Below are 21,620 nucleotides of genomic sequence, written 5' to 3'. Positions count from 1 at the left end.
TATTTATGCTATTCCATTTAAAGTCAAGGTTTTAGTAGTGTGTAGTTAAGAAAAGCATTTTCTTATAAAGATAGAATTTTACTGAAGTATATGCCTGATCTTTTTAATAAAAAGATGTTTGAATAACAACTGAAAATGTCACTTGAAGTTATTTATAATTTTAGAACTTGCTTTGACTTAATGTCCTATATTTACTAGATTTTCCATAAAAAATGAGACTATTAGAATTTTAATTCATCATTCATGAGAATGAAATCATTCTTATATAAACTATTTAAACATTAGCATTAAGAATATATGGGGCGCCTGGGTGGCGCAGTCGGTTAAGCGTCCGACTTCAGCCAGGTCACGATCTCGCGGTCCGTGAGTTCGAGCCCCGCGTTGGGCTCTGGGCTGATGGCTCAGAGCCTGGAGCCTGTTTCTGATTCTGTGTCTCCCTCTCTCTCTGCCCCTCCCCTGTTCATGCTCTGTCTCTCTCTGTCCCAAAAATAAATAAAACGTTGAAAAAAAAATTAAAAAAAAAAGAATATATAAGAACTTGAGGCGCCTGGGTGGCTCAGTTGGTTAAGCGGTCAATTTTGGCTCAGGCCATGATCTCACAGTCTGTGGGTTTGAGCCCCATGTCGGGTTCTGTGCTGACAGCCCAGAGCCTGGAGCCTGCTTCGAATTCTGTGTCTCCCTCTCTCCTTGCCCTTCCCCCGCTCACACTCTGTGTCTATCTCTCTCTCTCTCTCTCTCTCTCTCTCTCTCTCTCAAAAATGAGTAAACATTAAAAAAATTTTAGAAAAAAGAATATATAAAAGCTTGATAAAGCTTTTCTAATAACTCATTTTCATTATATATTTTTAACACTCAAATACAAAAGAAGTTTATTAATCTTTAAACAAAATAAACAAAACCTAATTTCTGGCTCCTGGTAGAAAACATTTGTTTACATAATAATATTATAGGATGCTGTGTGAAAATGTCTTGAGAAGCCAAAACAGCTTTCTTTCAGCAATTCAGCTAGACACTAGATTGTGGAACAATGATCGATGCTCTTGGACGGTATGCTGACTGCCTAACTGGAATCTCTGATGTGGCCAGTGAACTAAGATGGCCAGGTTCCACCCAGCCACCTCTGTTTCCCATTCCCCTCACTCCATGGAAATGTGTAACCCCAGAGACCATAGTGCTAGGCAAGGTTGTTGTTGGCCTCAGACATATAAGCACCCTGCCAGTGGAGCTGTAACCCCACAAGGATTGGAGAATGTTGGAGGGGTTTGGCCTGAAACAGGGGTGCCATTATAGCCATGATCTAATTGAAATATAGGTAAAATTTCTCTTTTAAAAAATCACGTTATATCATCCCCATTGCCTTTGTAATTTTAAAAGAATATGGGAATGTCTTTAATGTAGAATGTGTGTTCTCCAGTTCACAACAATCTCCACCATTCCCTGTAGTATTAACACTCCTCTGTGTCACCCGTTTTTACTTAAACTTTTTCTCTGGTTGGACTTTCAAACATTCCTTTATAGACATTGGTCAATTTGTATATAGCTGAAGGGAATGTTATTTGGAAAAAGATTTCTTGATCCTCTGTCCTTTGGAAAGTTGTAGAAACTATTTTAAAAGCTCTTTCTGGAGCGCCTGGGTGGCTTAGTCAGTTGAGCATCCGACTTCAGCTCAGGTCATGATCTCACAGTCTGTGAGTTCAAGCCCCTCGTCAGACTCTGCACTGACAGCATGAAGAAGCCTGCTTGTGATTCTCTCTTTCTCCCCGCTTCCCTGCTCTCTCTCTCTCTCAAAATAAACAAACATTTTTTAGAAATTAAATATTTTTAATCCCCCCCCAAGAAGTTAGATTCTATAAAATAGTTTTTCCTGCAGTCATTCCAGAAAATTAATTGTGTTACACAAGTTTTTATGTAAGAAAATGAGTTTAGTGTTCAGTCAGTAATTTAAACACTTCAGAGCTTTTGTTACGAGTATCGAGAGTCTCCCTGGTCTCTTTTTGCCTCAGAAATTTGGAGCATTGATGAACACATCTGAAGGAATATGGCAGTATTTCCCGTATCAAGTCATTTACATGCCACTTACTCTAACTTAAAATATTGTAATTAAAATTATAGTTAAAAGTATTTTAACTATACACAACAAAAGTATTTTGTTGTGTACTATCTAAAATTATTTTGTACAGTGCCAGTGCTATGAATACCACACTCTAGGAAACATGTATATCATGTATATATTTAGTGGCACCTCTATTCATAGCATATGAAAACACATTTATAACACTACCAGTGAGCTGTTCTAAAATTATTGTAAGAGCAGAAAAAGGTTCCCTTGTTGAATTTTTAGCATGTTAGTCTTGACATTGTTCTCCCTCTCTCCTTTTGTAAGGAGAAATATTTCATTGGAAGTTTAAAAATTATGTGGAGAAAATCTTAATTAAGAAAGTTCCTTTTCAGAGATCCTTCTCTTTCCAAATGGAAGACCCTCTCTAAAGTTGATGTTCTGTCTTGGGTTTTTTCCCTGACAGTCCCAAAACATAGTACTACGTGTGGTAATATCTGACTCTTCTCCTACCTTTCTAACACTTGATCTTTGTACCATTCTTACTAGAGAAGAGTTTTCAGTTTCAAAACTACAATTGTAAAATCTCTGTTCTTTCTCCGAAGATTTGGGGAAGTAACTCTAGTGAACTGTAGAGACCTGCGCTCAACTGTACTAGGTGGCAGACATGAGTTTTGTGAGGTTCCAGAAGAATACAGTTCAGTCCATTTAACATCAACCCACCATGTAAAAAATTGTAGTTAGCAGCTGTAGTACATGAATAGTACTAACCAGATTAATACAGCTTTATACTACACATAGAGCAGGCTAATGTAACTATGTTTTATACACACAGGCGCACATACACACACACATACATGTGTGGAAGAGCAAAAACCAGAGAGAGTAGAAATGAGAAGTCTATGCATTTCATTAATTAACAAGTGTTTATTGGGTTTAACACTGTCAGTTTTTACAAATATTTTTGACTGCAACTCAAGATGAAAAATCATATTTTACATTATAATTTAATGTGTATATGTGTGTGTGTGAAAACCATAATAAAATTTTCATGAAACAGTGCAATGTGCTGTACACCCTAGTATTTTCTAGTTTATTTCCTATTTTAAAAGATACTAGTGTGACTCCTAAATTGATTTCATGATCCACTAGTAGCCCTTGACTCACATTTTTTTTTTTAAACACGTTTTTTAAGATAACCAGGTCACTAGGGACTGTGGAAGAAAAAAGAAAAGCAAAAAGTAGAATCTGGATATGTGGCTTTACAGGGTTATTAGAAGGAGAAAGACTATATAACAAGGTAGTATCCTAAGTGAGAAGATAAAATTTTAACCTTCAGTTTTAATGGTTATAATGGTTAAAAGGGATTCAAAGCATGAGCTAAAAAATATGAATACTACTTTAAATAAAAGCATCTCTACTGCTATAAACATAGCAATTTTAATATTAGAAGGGCAGCATTGTGATTATCAACATTATGTCATTTAATAGATGTTTATTACAGAAAGAAACCATAGGTTTTGGCCCTGAAAGGGATTTTGAGTTCTTCTGATTCAGGCAAACCCAAGTATTGAGTCACATTTTCCAGGTGAGACAGCTGAAGCCTAGAAAGGGGCTAAAGCCGTGTAGCAGCTGGGGTAGAATGCAGGGGCTGAATAGCCTTCAGGTCTTCTCTAAGAGTGTATTTTTCACTCTACCACACTGCTACTAAGGAACGGAAATGTTTCGGCATGTTTTAATCTGTAATGCATCTCTGTTTACAGGAAGATATTCCTCGTCAGCTTGTCTACATTGGTCTTTACCTCTTTCACATCGCTGGAGCTTATCTTTTAAAGTGAGTTGGGATTTTGTTTGGATGTGTAAATGGACTGGGTAGATAGTATGCTAATCTGTCTGCTAATTAATCTTTACATTTTAAATTTGTTCTTTTAACAGCTTGAATCATCTGGGACTTGTTCTTCTGGTGCTGCATTATTTTGTTGAATTTCTTTTCCACATTTCCCGCCTGTTTTATTTTAGTGACGAAAAGTATCAGAAAGGGTAAGTTGCTTAGCCATTCTGTTTCTTGTGTAATTAAAGAGTCAGGGCCTGTATTGTCAAGGACTGTGCTATTGCCAAGGTCCCTGCTGCCGGCAGTTATATCACTCTGTAAGCTGTTAGTAGTAGCTTTAAATAAAATGAAACGATTTTACAATTCAGGATGGTATTTTATTCTCTAAAATGGAGTCTTGTCTTAGTTAGCCAGATGTTACATTGAAACTTGTAATTTGGAAGAGTTTTAGGGTTTACTTTTCTATTATAACTTCTCTTTTGTTTAATGCATGTTTTTCTTTTAGAGGAGGAGTAATAAGGAAGTGATAATAGGGATAAAAGTAACAGGGAAGAAGAAGATTAAATAATAGATTATATAAGATGCTAAAACATTTCAACGGCACAATTGGACTGAAAACAGAATTAGAGCACTATGACTTGTTTTTAAAAAAAAAGTAAAAGTAGGCCTATTAAATGGGAATGGGTGTTCTGTTAACAGGATAGCTTTTGTTTTGTCTTATTTAGCATTTTTGAAAATTTTTCTATGTACTGATAATTTTGAGGATCATTAATGATAGTTATATTTAAAAAAGAGATCAGCTAAATAAAAATTAATATTTCTTTTTTTTAAATTTAATTTTTTTTATTAACTTGTTTTATTTTTTATTTTTTTTAATTTACATCCAGATTAGCATATAGTGCAACAATGATTTCAGGAGTAGATTCCTTAGGGCCCCTTACCCATTTAGTCCATCCCCCCTCCCAAAACCCCTCCAGTAACCCTCTGTTTGTTCTCCATATTTAAGAGTCTCTTATGTTTTGTTCCCTTCCCTGTTTTTATATTATTTTTCTTTCCCTTCCCTTATGTTCATCTGTTTTGTCTCTTAAAGTCCTCATATGAGTGAAGTCATATGATTTTTGTCTTTCTCTAATTTCGCTTAGCATAATACCCTCCAGTTCCATCCACATAGTTGCAAATGGCAAGATTTCACTCATTTTGATTGCCGAGTAAAACTCCATTGTATATATATCCCACCTCTTCTTTATCCTCATCCATTGATGGACATTTGGGCTCTTTCCATCCTTTGGCTATTGTTGATAGTGCTACTATAAACATGGGGGTGCATGTGTCCCTTCGAAACAGCACACCTGTATCCCTTGGATAAATGCCTAGTAGTGCAAGTGGGTCGTAGGGTAGTTCTATTTTTAGTTTTTTGAGGAACCTCCATACTGTTTTCCAGAGTGGCTGCACCAGCTTGCATTCTCAAAATTAATTATTTCTTTATTGGACTTCCTAGAAAAATATGCTGTGTTATGTATCTTCAAGAGTGTGATATAGTATATAGCATATCCCAGACATTTTACTTCAGAATCTCTTTTGTAGAACAATAGGAAATGCTGTCTTAATATGCATTTACTTAATAGGAATCTGATTCATATTAGAATCTTTTCATATCTTTGCAATTTTATGAATTTGACTTAGGATATTTTTCTTACAGGTTTTCTCTGTGGGCAGTTTTGTTTGTTTTGGGAAGACTTCTGACTTTAATTCTTTCAGTACTCACTGTTGGCTTTGGCCTTGCAAGAGCAGAGAACCAGAAATTGGATTTCAGTGCTGGGAACTTCAATGTGTTAGCTGTAAGGTACAATCGATTTAACATTTTTCTCACTTTGTCCTGCTATATAGTATGTATTACCAATTTATGTTACAAATCCCCTTAAAAAAATAGAGACAAATATGGGGGGAGCATATTTATTTCATTTGATATCAGACCTGTTGCAGTTGCATATGTCTGAATTGAAATACTAAAGGATCTCTTTGGCTTTGGGGATTAACTACTAATGGAATAATTGTTTATTAACATAATCTTGTCAGCCTTGGGAATTTAGCACTAAGTTAATTCTGTCAGTGCAAGATAGAATGCTTCATTCAATGACATTGTTTTGATGTACTCTTAATGTTTTGTTTATTGACTTTAATATCCTCAGAATTGCTGTCCTGGCATCCATTTGCATTACCCAAGCCTTCATGATGTGGAAGTTCATTAATTTTCAGCTTCGGAGGTGGAGAGAACATTCTACTTTTCAGGCACCAACTGTGAAGAAGAAACCAACAGTGACTAAAGGCAGATCTTCTAGGAAAGGAACAGGTTTGTATTCAGTAAGCAGTGGAAAACATTTTTTTTTTAAATGTTGTGGAGTCTTGGGGCGCCTGGGTGGCGCAGTCGGTTAAGCGTCCGACTTCAGCCAGGTCACGATCTCGCGGTCCGTGAGTTCAAGCCCCGCGTCAGGCTCTGGGCTGATGGCTCGGAGCCTGGAGCCTGTTTCCGATTCTGTGTCTCCCTTCTCTCTGTCCCTCGCCCGTTCATGCTCTGTCTCTCTCTGTCCCAAAAATAAATTAAAAAAACGTTGAAAAAAAATTTAAAAAAAAATAAAAATTTAAAAAAATAAATAAATAAATAAAATAAATGTTGTGAAGTCTTATTATAAACGTATTAAGATTTAAAATCTTATAAAGAAATTTTTTTCTCTCTTTAGCAAAATTAGAGGCAAAGTAAAACTTGCCCCATTCTACAGTTATTGTGTGAGGTCAGTTATTCCCCTCAAAAGCTGTCCACTAAATTTCTCTTTCCCAAGTTTTCCATTAGACTAGTATGTTTGGGCTGTTTTAGTAGCCAGTAACTAACCTAGAGAGTGGTAGTTTGTGCTTTCAAGCATCTTACTAATATTTAGAAAACAAAACCTCTTCACCAGCCCCTTCCCATCTGCCCTTTAGTCCCAACTGGAAGAGCTCTTTCTATAACTTCTTATTGCTTGATCTTTCATATTTGAGCCTGCATCTGCCTTCTTTTCTCCTCTGGATTTTTATTGAAAAGGCATTGACATTGCAATAATTTTTTTGAACTTCTTTTTGGTGTTATACTTAGAACTGTGACACAGGGAGTTCCAGTTTTATCGACTCTGGTTTGCTTCTTGTATGTCTTCATATTTAATAGTTTATGTCCTCCAGCCTTGTCCTATTCAAGCTTGTCTCAGTAATTCTTGGGCCTTTGTGTTTCGTATAAATTTTTGTACATCTTTGTCAATTTTCACTCCCGCCCTCTCCCCCTCCCCCCCCAAAAAAAACTCTTGCTGAGAAACTGGATTGGAATTACATTGAATCTATAGATCATTTCAGGGAGAATAGAGCACTTCAGGGCGTAAACATGGTGTATACTTCTATTTACCTAGACTGTCTTTAATTTCTCTCAGTAATATTTATTTAATACCATACCAAATTTAATCATATACCATAAAATTCAACCTTTAAAGTGTAGGTATCAGTGGTTCTTAAGTATATTCACAAAGTTCGTGAACCACTTTCTAATTCCAGAACATTTTTATCTCCCTAGAAAGAAACCCATGCCCACTAGCAGTCATTTCCTATCCCTTTCTTCCCCCTACCCCTGACAAATACTAACCTATTTTCTATCTCTATGGATTGGTCTTTTCTGCATATTATATGGAATCATATAATATGTGATCTTTTGCAAATGATTTCTTTCACTTAGCATGTACCTAAGTGGATGTATATGCACATATGCAACATATATACATTGCAGCATATGCCAATACTTTATTCCTTTTTATGGCCAAATACTATTCTATTGTGTGAATATACCAAATTACGTTTATCATTTATTAGTTGATAGGCATTTGGATTGTTTCCACTCTTTGGCTACTATGAATGATGCTGCTGTAAACATTTATGTACAAGCTTTTGCTTGAGCCCCTGTTTTTGCTTTCTTGGATATATACCTAGGAATGAATTGCTGGGTCCTATAGTTAACTGTGTGTTTAACATTTTCAGGGAAATTGCTAAACTGATTTCTAAAGTAGTTGCACCATTTTACATTCATTGTTTTTACATATGATATGCAGTTGTCCCTTGCACCATTTGTCAAAAAGAATAACCTTTCTCTATTAAGTTGTCCTGATATTCCTATTGAAAACCAGTTGGTCAAGTGCTTACAGGGCAGAATAAATAACTTGTTTTTGGCGAGGGGACAAAATCGGTTGATCCAAAAGTAAGAATTTACTTCTGGGCTCTCGATTCTATTCTGTCAATCTGTGTACCTATTCTTATGCCAATACCACACTGTCTTGATTACTGTTGCTTTCTAGTTAGTTTTGAAATCAGGAAATGTGAGTCTTCCATTTTGTCCTTTTTCATGCTTTAGTTATTCTGGTCCCTTGTACTTCCATGTGAATTTTTTTTTTTTTTTTTTTTTAAGATTTTAAGTAATCTCTACACCCAGCATGGGGCTTGAACTCATGACCCTCAGACAAAGAGTCACATTCTCTAATGACTGAACCAGCCAGGCACCCCTCCATATGAATGTTAGATCAGCTTGTCAATTTCCGCAAAAAAGCCAGCTGGGCTTTTGATGTGGATTACTTTGACTCTGTAGATTTCCTTGGGAAGTATGAACATGGATGTCTTTCCATTTATTTGGGTCTTCTTTCATTTCTTTCAATTAAATTTTATAGTTATCAGTATATAAGTCTTGCATTTCTTTTTATTCCTCAGTATTTTATTCTTTTTGATGATACTGTAAATAGAATTGTCTTCTTAATTTCAGTTTTGTGTTAATCATTGCCAGTATGGAATTGATTTTTCCATATTTATCTTTTATCCTGCAACATTGCTGAATTTTTTAGGTTTATTATTGACTAGTGAAGTTTTGTGTGGATTGCTTGCCATTTTCAGTATGTAGGATCATGTCATCTGCAAATAGAAATGGCTTCACTTCTTCCTGTCAAATCTGTATGATTTTTATTTCATTTTCTTGCCATATTGCCCTGCCTAGAACCTCCAGAATAATTTTGAATAGAAGTAGTGAGAGCAGACATTCTTACCTTGTTACTGATTTTATCAGGAAGGCATCTAGTCTTTTCACATTAAGTATGATGTTATTACCTATGGGTTTTCCTAAATGTCTTTAGCAGCATGAGGAAGTTCCCTTCTATTTCGCGTTTGTTAGCATTTTCATTATGAAAGAATGTTATATTTTGTCACTTGCTTTTTCTACATCTACTACTGAGATCATCAGATGGTTTTTGTCCTTCCATTTTTTTGATATCCTGTATTCCCATTAATTGATTTTTGAATGTTAAGTCAATAGTGCATTCCTGGGATAAATCCCATTTGGTCATGGTATATAATCCTCTTTAAGATGTTGTTTGATTTGGTTTGCTAGTATTTTATTGAGCATTTTTATATCTATATTCGTAAAGGATATTGATGGGTATTTTTTTGTAAAATATTTGTTTTCAGATGTAAAACCAGTCTTGCATTTATGGCATAAAGGTGATGATGATAATGCATCACTTTTAGTAGATTGGTGTTTTCAGTATTTTTTTAGAATTTTTGCATCTGTATTCACAAAAGATTGGCCTCTAATTAATCTGTTTTTCTTTTTGTTTTTGTAATATTTTTGTCAGATCTTGGTATCAGGGTGATGATGGCTTTATAAAAAGTATTGAGGGGCACCTGGGTGGCTCAGTGGTTAAGTGTCCAGCTCTTGGTTTCTGCTCAGGTCATGATCTTGTGGTTTTGTGGGTTTGAGCCCCCCATCAGGCTCTGTGCTGACGGTGCGGAGCCTGCTTGGAATCCTTGGTGTCCATCTCTTTCTGCCCCTCCTCCACTCACACTGTCTCTCTCAAAAATAAATAAACAAACCATTAATAGCTTTATCCTTTGTGTGATTTCAAGCGTTGTTTCGTACTTAAATGTTTGGAAGAATCCATCAGTGAAGCCATGTAACCTAGAATCTTCTCTAGGGGAGGATATTTACATTATTTAATAGATAATAGGATTATTCAGATATTTTATTCCTTATTGTGTCTCTTTTGGTAAGTTGTGTTTTCAAGGAATTTGTCCATCGCATCTAATTTGCAGTTATATTGGTAAAATTATTCATAATATTCTTTTATTAATTTGTGTACAACAGTGGTATCTTTTTCCCTATGTTAGTAATTTATGCCTTTATCTCTTTTTTTTTTTTTTCATTAGCCAAGAACCAACATCTGTGGGGGATTTTATTGATTTTCATAGTCATATCATTGATTTCTGTTCTCATTTCCCTTTTTGGGGCTTGATTTGCTGTTTTGTTATTTGTGGTTTACCTTCTTGAAATGAATTTTTATACCATTGATTTTCCACCCATCTTGTGAATTACTTGCAATTAAGGGCAGACTTTCTCTTTCAGCAATGCTTTAGCTGCATTTTACAAATTTTGATATGTCTTTTTCATTATCATTCAGTTCAGGATATTATAATTCCAATCTGGTTTCTTCTTTGACCCATGCATTACTTATTAGTACATTGTTTAATTAACATCTACTTGGGCATTTTCTAGTGGTTTTGTTGTTGTTGTTACTCATTTCTAGCTTAATTCTGTTATTGTTTAAGAACATGTTCTGAATGATTTCAGTTCTTTGGAGTTTATTGAGACTTCCATTATGGCTCAGCATGCGTTCAGTTTTGGTAAATGTTCCATTTATACTTGAAAAGAGTGTGTTTTCCGTATTTGTTGGATATTCCATTATATATCAGGTCAGATTTGTTACTGTAGTGTTCAGTCTTTTATATCTCTACTGTTTTGGTGGAAGGAGTTCTGTTTGTTCAGTCAGTTATTGCAGGAGATATTGACCACTTCTCCTTGTAGCTTATAAGTTTTTGCTTTAAATATTTTGAAGATGTAGGTACATCAAAATTTAGGGTTGTTCTAAATTCCTATTGGATATGTCCTTTTCTCTTAATGTCCACCTTCATCTCTAGTAAATGTCTGAATTTACTATAGCTACAACAGTTTTTTTTAATGTTTATTTATTTTGAGGGAGAGAGAGTGAGGGAGGAGCAGAGAGAAAGGGAGAGAGAGAGAGAGAATCTGCCGGACAGTGTGGGAAAGACACAGGGCTCGAACTTACAAACCATGAGATCACGACCTAAGCCAAAATCAAGATTCAGACGCTTAATTGACTGAGCCACCCAGGCACCCTGCTACACCAACTTTCTTTTGGTAAAATGTTGAGGTGTATCTTTTTCTATATTTTTTCTACTTTAAACCTTTCTTTGTTATTAAATATAAAGTGTGTCTCTTGTAAACACATATAATTGGATTTATTTTCATCCAGGGTGATAATTATTGTCTTTTTTTTGGCAGTTATACTGTGATGTCCCTGGGTGTGGTTGTCTTTGTATTTATCCTGCATTCTGTCATGTAGAGCTTCCTGAGTTGTGGCTTAGCTTCTTTTACATTTTTGGAGAGTTCTTGACCATAATTTCTTCAAATATTCTTCTGTCCCATTCTCTCTCATGTCCTTTTGGAGCGCCAATAATATGTGTTAAATCCTCTTCCCCTGTCTCTTACATCTTTTCATACTTTCTGCATTTTTCATCCCTTTTCTTTGAGCTTCAGTCTGAGTATTTTTTCTGGTTCACTGGTCTCTTCTGTTGTGCCTAATCTGCTGTTCATTTGTTAAGTCTGCATTTTCAGTTACTGTATTTTCCAGTTCTAGGATTAAAGATTTTAGTTCTCTGGTGAAATTCTCCATATTTTCGTTTCTTTCTTTCTGGGCCTTGATTTTCCTCACATAGAATTCCAGCTTCTTGCGCTCTAGCACATAGCAATCTGCTCAGCCATACTGACCTGGTCTTCAAGCAATGCACACAAGAAGCTTGCCCTGATGGAACTGTTCCTCCTAAAGACTGCTGATTATGGCATTCTTTTTCCTGTTGTTACATTTCTTCTGAAATTTCTTTGATTCTTTTTTGTTTAAAATCTCTTCCTCCTTAGGAATCAACTTGGCTCTCTACTTGCAGCCCATAGTGGAACTCATACTGTTGTCAGCATGGTGTGCTGTCACTGAACACAGTACAATTCCTCACTAGTATCTTGGTGTGGACTAGTTCACTGTTGGATGCATTGTAGACAGTGTCAGTAATTCCACTCAGAGCCCCGGGAGAAGTTCCCCACATCCAGCCTCAAGGCACAGTACTTCTTATTGCCTCCCCAGATTGGGACTGTGTGTATGGGGCAGAGCAGAGCATCCCAGCTCATACTTCTGCTTCTTGTGGAAGAGCTTTCTCTTGCCCCTGGTTTTGCAGGGCTTGTGCCAGTTGTCCCGTGAGATGCCCATCACCTGGTGCTGGCTGAAAAAAACGAAGATCTATTTCTGATACATACTTTTTTTCTCTTGGTTTTTAGTCATTTGGTCTTGCTTTCTGATGGCTGGTAATTTTTAATTGAATACTGGACATTTTATATAACAATGTGTGTAGGCTCTAGATGTGTTTATAGAGGCTCTGGGTTGAATATGGGTAGATCATTCTATCCTGTCACAGTATCCATTTCCAGTTTGCCCTCATTCCTAGGACATCAACAACTATTTGTACAATCTGTCTTCTCTGACAGACTCTGAATTCAAATTTTTTTCTTCCTGTTATTATAGAGCAATCAGCTCTTTTGTACTTGCAAAGGAAGTGCTCTCTGCTTGACTTCTCTGAGTCTTGCTTTGTGCATGCGTGTTCAGTAATTGGGAGAAATACACAGAGCTGCCTTGTTTGTATGTTTTTTTCATTGTCTTCAAACAGCCAAGTTTTGTATTCCAACTTTTTTTTTAATTTTATTTTTTTAATTTACATCCAAATTAATTAGCATATAGTGCAACAATGATTTCAGGAGTAGATTCCTTAGTGCCCCTTACCCATTTAGCCCATCCCCCCCTCCCATAACCCCTCCAGTAACCCTCAGTTTGTTCTCCATATTTGTGGGTCTCTTCTGTTTTGTCGCCCTCCCTGTTTTTATTTGGTTTCCCTTCCCTTAGTTCATCTGTTTTATCTCTTAAAGCCCTCATATGAGTGAAGTCATATGATGTTTGTCTTTCTCTGGCTAATTTCACCTAGCATAATACCCTCCAGTTCCATCCACGTAGTTGCAAATGGCAAGATTTCATTCTTTCTGATTGCCGAGTAAGACTCCATTGTCTATACATACCACATCTTCTTTATCTATTCATCCATCGATGGACATTTGGGCTCTTTCCATCCTTTGGCTGTTGTTGATAGTGCTGCTATAAACATGGGGGTGCATGTGTCCCTTCGAAACAGCACCCCTGTATTCCTTGGATAAACGCCTAGTAGTGCAATTGCTGGGTCGTAGGGTAGTTGTATTTTTAGTTTTTTGAGGAACCTCCATATTGTTTTTCAGAATGGCTGCACCAGCTTGCATTCCCATGTATTCCAACTTTTATGGATCTTTTTGGAGAGATGAGTCTGACATTAGTTATATACACACACATACACACACACACACATACATACATACATACATACATACATACGTATATATATATCCATCATAACTTGAAGAAGAAGGCAGCCATAGTACACTCCTAAACATAAGAATTATCCTAAATACCGACTCTGTGTATTGTAAAGAAACATATCCCTAAGAACTTTGCAGACAAATGTGAAAAGGTTCTTTATTTCTATCAAAAGTACTGCTCTTAAGACTACTATTTTAAAATTCTTGTAATTGATTTTAGAATTTTTTGTTTTCTGTCACTTTTTTTAAAATTTTTTATAAATTATAAATTTACATATAGTAATTGCCTTTTTCTAATTTATATTTTTTGAGATACAATTGACATAGTTTTTTTTTTTTAATTTGCTACTTTTGGTTCATTGTGTTACATGTTGCCAGGTTTTATGATTGGTTAAATACTATTAAAAATTAATTACCACTAAGTTTTACATAAGGACAAACGGATACATACAAGGTTTTAAATTTCCTTTTCTGAAGGTACTTTTATGAATAAAGATGATATTCTTTGCATTTCTTTAGAAAAGAGAGTAACCCTGATTCTTTTCTCTTTTCAGAAAATGGTGTAAACGGAACAGTAACTTCAAATGGAGCAGACTCTCCCCGTAATAGAAAAGAGAAATCTTCATAATGAATTATAATCTAATTGATTAATGTCCCCAAAGAAATCTGCTTTTTACTATATCTTTCAGCACTAGAGATTTTTTTCTGTCCTTGAAAATACAGTTTGTGCTCTTTGATTCTTGCTATTGTACTGTTTCATGCATTTTTTTAAAGGGCATTTGAGGGAAGGATGATTACTATGAGTGAAAAAAATATTTAGCTTAGACTAAGCTACCTGCCTTCAAAATAGTTTAGGGACCACCACCATATTTTATTTTGTTTTTTATCTTTGAACGTTTTTCTAATGATTTGGAGAGATAACTATTTACAAAAATTCTACATATCAGTGATAAAATTTCTTGCTGTCACCAATTTTTTATATTAGCAAGATGGCCTCTTCCAGCAAGGTCATATTTTTTAAGTTATCTTTCAGGGTAAAATGGAAATACTATAAAGTTGGAAGTCAAACTTTAATATGTTTTCGAGTATCCTCTAATTTTTAGGAATTTTTGTAGTCTTTACACCTGGGGAAAAAGATTTGTAAATTCGCTAAAATAATTGTGTGCTTTATTATATAGGTAACGGTTGTTAATGTCACATCCCCATTTAAAAGAAAACATACTATTGGTTACGATGTGTGGAGATTTATTGCCGTATGTATTGAATCAAAATATATGAACATAAAACTACATGTGAAGAAAAATCTTTCTTGTGCATTTTCAACACTTATAAACTGGAAATCAGAAAATTAAATATTTACTATAAAGAAGCAAAGTTGACTATAGCCCTTTTTGATATGTTTGTTAATAATGATTCTTAATGGGGCTTGTTATAAGTTCTATATGCACAGCATCTTAGAAAAATACTGTTTAACCTACAAACCCTTTTTAAAAATAATGCCTACTTTGATTTATATCTATAAAAAGAATGTTGGGTAATTATATTTGGAAAACACTGCGCTAATCTTAAATCAAAAATTGAGTTGGATAAATAGTCTTATAAAAGACAGTGCTTTATGTTATAACTATAGCTTTGGTCCCATCTTTAATTGAGAAGCATTTATCTGTATAAAACATATTTTTGGATAAATATATATATATATATTTGTATCTCTAAAGAAAGGCTCTAAAAAACATTTGAGTAAAACATTTGGTTCCCTTTTCTATAATTATCCTTAAAAATTCTTACAGCTATATTTGGTTTTTTGTTGTCTTCACAGGACCTATACTGCTCCTTTTGGTGTTCACATCTTGTTCTCCATTTCTCACTTTTGTCACCAGCTCATGTTTGTGCCATTTTTAGTATAAAAGTTGCAGGCTTGTTAGGTCTGCAGCTTAATAAGTTGCCATGCTGCTAGAAAGTTTTGCTTTCTATTTCCAGCTGTTTACTTACTTCCTGGAAAAAGTAGTAGCTCTCTGTAGCATCATGGAGTTTCAGTGGAACCAAATTTTTGCCATTAAAAACTGGCATTATATTGAACTATATACATTGAGAAATCAATCAAAATAAAATTTTTACTTTCACAAGCTGTATCCTGGACATTTTCTTTATTAGCAAGTTTTATGCTTTTAGTATATAATCTCATTTAAATGTACCATGTTTAAACAGTAAACTCTTCACAGACATTCAGAATAGCCTTTCCCAAAAAACTTTTATGCAAAAAAAGGTGATTAGTTTCATACAATTTATGCGAGCTACTGAGGGAAACAAATGGTCAATAAATTCAGAGACTGCTGAGTTAAAAGGTGTTTCTTTACTACAGAACTTTTCAACCCTTTATATGCAGATATGCTGATGCACCAAGAATATTTGCAATGGGGATATAATATGTAGTGTAAATCCTTTGTATGTAGCTAAAACTTCACAGACACACATAAATACCCAAGTGTATTTGTGAATTATATAAGCTCTAGACCCCCTTGTCCCAAATGCTCTCAGGAAAGTCTTTCTTTACTGGCCTCCAGGTCATGGCAGAATATGGCATTGTCACTTGGCCTCAGGTCAGCTTTGAAGCCTGATGGGAAGCATGCAGGACCGCCAGCTGTCAGATTCATTGAGTAACCTTGAACTAGTTGCTTTACCATTTTGGGATTCAGTCTTTGCCTCTGTAAAATGCCTTTTTGCTTGCTTGCATTGTAGAATATGGTTGTGGGTGGTCCAGGTGGACTATTCTGGAACAAAAGTATTAACTGCATTCTTCTAAAATTCACTAATTCTGCACAGTCAAAACCAGAACTAATCCCAGAACAAAGCTTGTATAGATGAAGAAATGAGAAATTTTTTGTGGCACATTTTGTTAGCAATATCCAATGACACCCTGTGTCTACAAGGTGTTCCCAAATGTTTTCACTGAAAACTAGTTCTGCTTGTCTACATAAAACAGTAAGAATTGTTTTCAAGAAGTGATAGTTAACATTGATCGTTTCCTTTTTTCTTTTCTAATTTATACTTTTCTCTGAAACATTGCCATTCATTTTTTCTTAACTCTTACAAGCACCAAATTTCAATATCTAATAAGTCAATTTGGGGAGAAAGAAGCACCATCAAGAACTTCCCTCCAGACCAAAACAGTGATGTTATTCCTCCAAACAACTAAATTCAATCATTGTGATCTTGATGATCACAACAAAAACAAAAAGCCCACACACACAAAAAGTAACAAAAGTCACATTCTAGGGGTTAAGTGCATTTAGCCATCGCTGTGCTGTCTGTTCATCTTTAAGCTGACTTTAAAAAAAGAAGAAACACCCTAGCCCATCCAAATATACTTTTTCCATTTACTTTTTTTTTTTTTAATGTTTATTTACTTTTGAGAGACAGAGCACGAGCAGGGGAGGGGCAGAGAAAGGGAGACACAGAATCTGAAGCAGGTTCCAGGCTCTGAGCTGTCAGCACAGAGCCCCATGCGGGCTCGAACTCATAAACCATGAGATCATGACCTGAGCCGAAGTCGGCGATTAACCGGCAGAGCCACCCGGGTGCCCCCATTTACTTTTTTTTAATTAAAAATAAGAATTAGAAAAAAAAAAAAAGAAAGAAAGAAAGAAAACTTGAAAGGATTCACTGTTGCCTGACTCATTTTGATATATACAGCATAAGAAGGTCAGGAAGGCTATTTGCAGCATGCATGATTAGGGGATACTGGTCTTCAAGGTTCTTTCTACCAAACAGTGTAAATACCCACAATTCCAAGTGTGAAAGAACATCAATGATCCCTTAGAATTCCATAGGACAATACAGCCTCCCGAGCTGATCATGGAGTTGACAGTGCTTCTGTCAAATTGACAGTTACCATGTGTAAAATATTTACTATCCTGTTCCAGTACTTTCATTGAGAGGTCAAGAATTAGCCTGAGAAACTCCCATGTGGAACCTTCCGGAGATGTGGAGATTGGAACAGCTGTCAAATCATGAATCACATAAACTCTCTTTGGTGTATCTCTTCAGTACTGGGATAGTCTTCTATTAGAACCTGAAAGTAGGCTCTTTCAAGATTGTCTAAGGTGACGCCTCGTGTTTTTCACATGCATTTCTTACATTCATCAATCACCATTTGGTCAATCTCTACCATAGTGACCATCACTGGATTCAGTTTGACTATTTCACATATGTCCCCATCTCCACCCCCTAGAATCAGTGCCACTGCAGTCTTTTCCACTGCCCACGATGGTTTGGATATACCTCAATCACCCTCTGCCAGGTTAACACCCCCACTTAAGGATGAGAATATTTCCAAATTTCTTTGAGTGTAGAATTGTAATGTTCTGAAAGGTGAATCTTCATTACACCAGGCACCTCTGTGTCATACTCAACCAGGCAGCCATCAGCAGTGGGCCACTATCTGTCCATGGGTGGTCATCGCTTCAGTTCTTCCATTCTCTCTTCTACTTTTTCAAAAGACTCAACTTCTTGGCCTTGCGAATCACCATCATAACTCTGAAGTGCCAACAATGCCAATCCATGTGGGTGAATTCTCAAATTGGCAGAGCTGCCTTTTTGGTTTACGAAGGCCGCTAAATAACTGTGGTCTTGCCAGTTGTGCACCGACTCTGTCATCGCTTGCTCCTGGAAAATGGACTGGAGGCCTTTTAGAACAGTCTCACCATCAGCTTTGGCGCCGAGCATGAAGGTGAGCGCGCTGTGCCCCGCTGTTGGCATGGTGAGGCGAGGCCCTGTGCCACACCTGAGGGAGGAGGCGGCAGGAGCCTGGGGGGCTGCTCGGCCTGCTGCTCGGCCTGTCAGGCTGCGGCCTGCAGGGAGGGCCCACTGGTTTGCATTTTACGAAAATGTTCTTAACGTTTATTCTTAAGAGATAGAGACAGAGTGCGAGCAGGGGAGGGGCAGAGAAGGGGGAGACACAGAATCCAAAGCAGGCTCCTGACCTGACACGGGTCACGAACTCACAAACTGTGAGATCATGACCTGAGCCCAAGTCAGAGACTTAACCACAGAGCCACCCAGGCACCCCTGGTTTGCACTTTTAAAGGAGCGGCTTCAAGAGGCACCTGGGTGGCTCAGTCGGTTGAGCGTGTGGACTTCAGCTCAGGTCATGATCGCGCAGTTTGTGAGTTCAAGCCGCGCATCAGGCTCGCTGCTGTCAGCACAGAGCCCGATTCAGATCCTCTGTCCCTCTCTCTCTGCCCCTCCCCTGCTTGTGCTCCTCAAAAATAAATAAGACCTTTTAAAAAATGAAAATGAGAAAATAGAGGAATGGCTTCAAAAGTAATCCTGGGGAAATTCCAGGGAAATGCTTAAACAGACGGTTCTCCCCAAAGATCACCCTTGATGTGATAGGTGATTCAGTTAATCAACAACTATAAAACTTCAACACAAGACAGGTTTGGGAATTTCAAAGCAGACATTAGCAAGTATTTGTTGCAAGAATGAAAGATTAGTAACCCAGGGCATGAGAAGGGAATGAATGGGGTTAGACTGCATTGGAAGCCCAATCCACTAACTAGGATGAAATGAGGCATTATTTACAAAAACAAACCAGTCCTGGGTTTAAGCATGATTTGCTTTACAAAATTAACCAGCTTTATTCAACACCATTCGGGAAGAGGCTAAGCCAATTTGTCTAACTATTTTCAGTGAAAATACTTTGTTGGCTTAAGGCTGAAATCAAACATTTGGGTGTCCTGAAAGCAAGCAAATCAGGAAAAAGCAGTTAAGAGGTTTAGGCCCATCACATAGTCTCATGCATAACTATTAGTAACTTTGAGGTTAAGTGAGCCAAAGAAAAAAAAACATAGTCTCTTGTGAAGATTCACACGTCAACCAATTCAAGTGATAAATAACCTTGTTGACTTCTGTTACCATTAACAGGCCCAAAATGGTTAGACTAGCAGACCAGAGTCCAAATCTTGACTTCTCCAATGATAGCTCTGTGTGGTCTAATGTCTGTGCCTCAGTTTCCTGAGATACATAATGGCGCCTACACCACAAGGTAGTTCTGCAGACTAAGATAATGCGCATAAACTGCGTTCCTCCATGCCTAATGTTCACTAGATGTTAGTTGTAGGCTCACAACGTTGTGACAAACACAGTAAAGGAATGATTAATACTATTAAGTATGTTTAGTTGATACTACTTCTCCATATATGATTCATTATACAAGGTTATAGAGCACTTCCGTTCTCGAATGCACATACCCTTGAGCAGGCAGACCAATAAAGTCGCATGAGATGCTCAGGCCAACATTATGGTCATTTAATCACCACAAGACTCCACGCATGCTTATCTAGCACAAAAGTTCATAAATCAAACATCCAAGTCTGTACTGAATCATTTATACTTATGTGATACCATAATTATATATTTATTAATTTTTTTAGAGAAAGTGTGTGCACGTGAGTGGGGGGGGGGCAGAGGGAGAGAGGGAGAGACAGAATCTTAAGCAGGCTCCACACTCAACAAGGAGCCCTAGGAAAGGCTCAATCTCACACCCCTGAGATCACTACCTGAGCAGAAATCAAGTTGGATGCTTCACCGACTGAGCCACCCAGGTGCCCCTGTGATACCATAATTATAAAAGCCGTAAATAGCTTATATAGTTTCTAAAGAATGATTTATTTTACTTTATTTTATTTTATTTATTTTTTATTTGAGAGAGAGAGCATAAGTGTGGGAGAGGGGCAGAGAGAGACACACGCTCAGGGTGAAGTTGGACGCAGGGCTTATCCCATGACCCTAGAATCATGACCAGAGCTGAAACCAAGAGTTGGAAGCCTAACCAACTGAGCCACCCAGGTGCTCCAAGAATGATATTTTTTAATTTTTTTAATGTTTATTTATTTTTGAGAGAGGGAGAGAGAGATAATGTGTGAGCAGGGGAAGGGCAAAGAGCAAAGGAGACACAGAACCCGAAGCAGGCTCCAGGCTCTGAGCTGTCAGCCCAGAGCCCAACGCGGGGCTTGCACCCACGAACTGTGAGGTCATGACCTGAGTCGAAGTTGGATGCTTAATCGACTGAGCCACCTAGGTGCCCCAAGAATGAGTTTTAAATCAGATACCTAGGGTTTATGAAATCATAGTTTCACTTCAGTGGTGTGTACAACTTCTAGAAAATTTTTAGTTGCTTGGAGTTGCCTTACCTTCTACTGGGAAGAATCAAACTCCATCAGGGAAATGAGAATATTTACCCGGGATAAGAAAAAACATGTATTACAAACAATATTTATCAATATACTTGAACTAATCTCAAAAAAATGTCCTACAAATTACAATTCCACAAGTGGACGGAAGGCCCGGCTGTAATGGTGTGTGTGGGATATACATAAAAGTGTGGATAATGCATGAAATAGCCTAAACTCTGAAGACTAAGGTCACTACTTTATGGCGTCCTTGCTGATTAACTTCTGGACTAATCCTTTTTTCCTTCATCAACTATGAGAAACTATCTTATGAGAACGATTAGAGAACACTTTTTTAAATGCTATTTTAGAAGACTAATTTAGGTTAGTCATGACCTCCTAACCAGGGTGGCCCTTTTCTCTTTTTTGCTGATTTCATTCACAACAAACAAACAAAATAATAAGATACAGGTTATGTGTAACTTGGGTCAGAAGTGGAAAATGTCTATACTGTAAATAAGTATATGAAGAAGAAAAAATTAAATGTGGTTTTTTTGTTTGTTTTGAGAGAGTATGTGTGCGCACATGCGCACGAGCAGGGGAGGGGCAGAGGGAGAGGGAGAGAGAATCCCAAGCAGGCTCTGCGCTGTCACAACTATGAGATCAGGACCTGAGCCAAAACCAGGAGTCGGATGCTCAACCAACTGAGCCACCCAGGCTCCCCTAAGCGTGGTTATTATTTTTTTTTTATTTTTTATTTTTTAATGTTTATTTATTTTTGAGACAGAGAGAGACAGAGCATGAATGGGGGAGGGTCAGAGAGAGAGGGAGACACAGAATCTGAAGCAGGCTCCAGGCTCTGAGCCGTCAGCACAGAGCCCGACGCAGGGCTCGAACTCACGGACCGTGAGATCATGACCCGAGCCGAAGTCAGATGCTTAACCGACTGAGCCACCCAGGCGCCCCATAAGTGTGGTTTTTAAAAAGTGA

At 37.1% G+C, this 21,620-nt stretch overlaps 1 protein-coding gene and 2 pseudogenes across 1 annotated transcript in view; 1 reads left to right on the top strand and 2 right to left on the bottom strand.

The window, feature by feature from the left end:
• Nucleotides 1–15,584, top strand: part of TRAM1 (translocation associated membrane protein 1) — a 32,885-nt gene extending 17,301 nt beyond the window's left edge. Inside the window, exons 7-11 of the mRNA XM_023248676.2 lie at nucleotides 3,820–3,890; nucleotides 3,992–4,096; nucleotides 5,587–5,730; nucleotides 6,077–6,237; nucleotides 14,013–15,584. Of these exons, the coding sequence (XP_023104444.1) occupies nucleotides 3,820–3,890; nucleotides 3,992–4,096; nucleotides 5,587–5,730; nucleotides 6,077–6,237; nucleotides 14,013–14,086 (555 nt within the window). The 3' untranslated portion in view covers nucleotides 14,087–15,584. The remainder of the gene's footprint in view (nucleotides 1–3,819; nucleotides 3,891–3,991; nucleotides 4,097–5,586; nucleotides 5,731–6,076; nucleotides 6,238–14,012) is intronic.
• On the bottom strand, nucleotides 11,455–12,271 carry LOC102901433 (annotated as a pseudogene).
• A 1,549-nt stretch (nucleotides 15,585–17,133) lies between the features above and the next one.
• On the bottom strand, nucleotides 17,134–18,216 carry LOC101097126 (annotated as a pseudogene).
• Between the last annotated feature and the right edge of the window lie 3,404 nt (nucleotides 18,217–21,620).

Source organism: Felis catus, chromosome F2 (genome assembly GCF_018350175.1).
Source record: "Felis catus isolate Fca126 chromosome F2, F.catus_Fca126_mat1.0, whole genome shotgun sequence".
Lineage (NCBI taxonomy): Eukaryota > Metazoa > Chordata > Mammalia > Carnivora > Felidae > Felis > Felis catus.
Note: the sequence above shows the minus strand (reverse complement) of the source record. Positions and strands in the feature narration are given on the sequence as shown.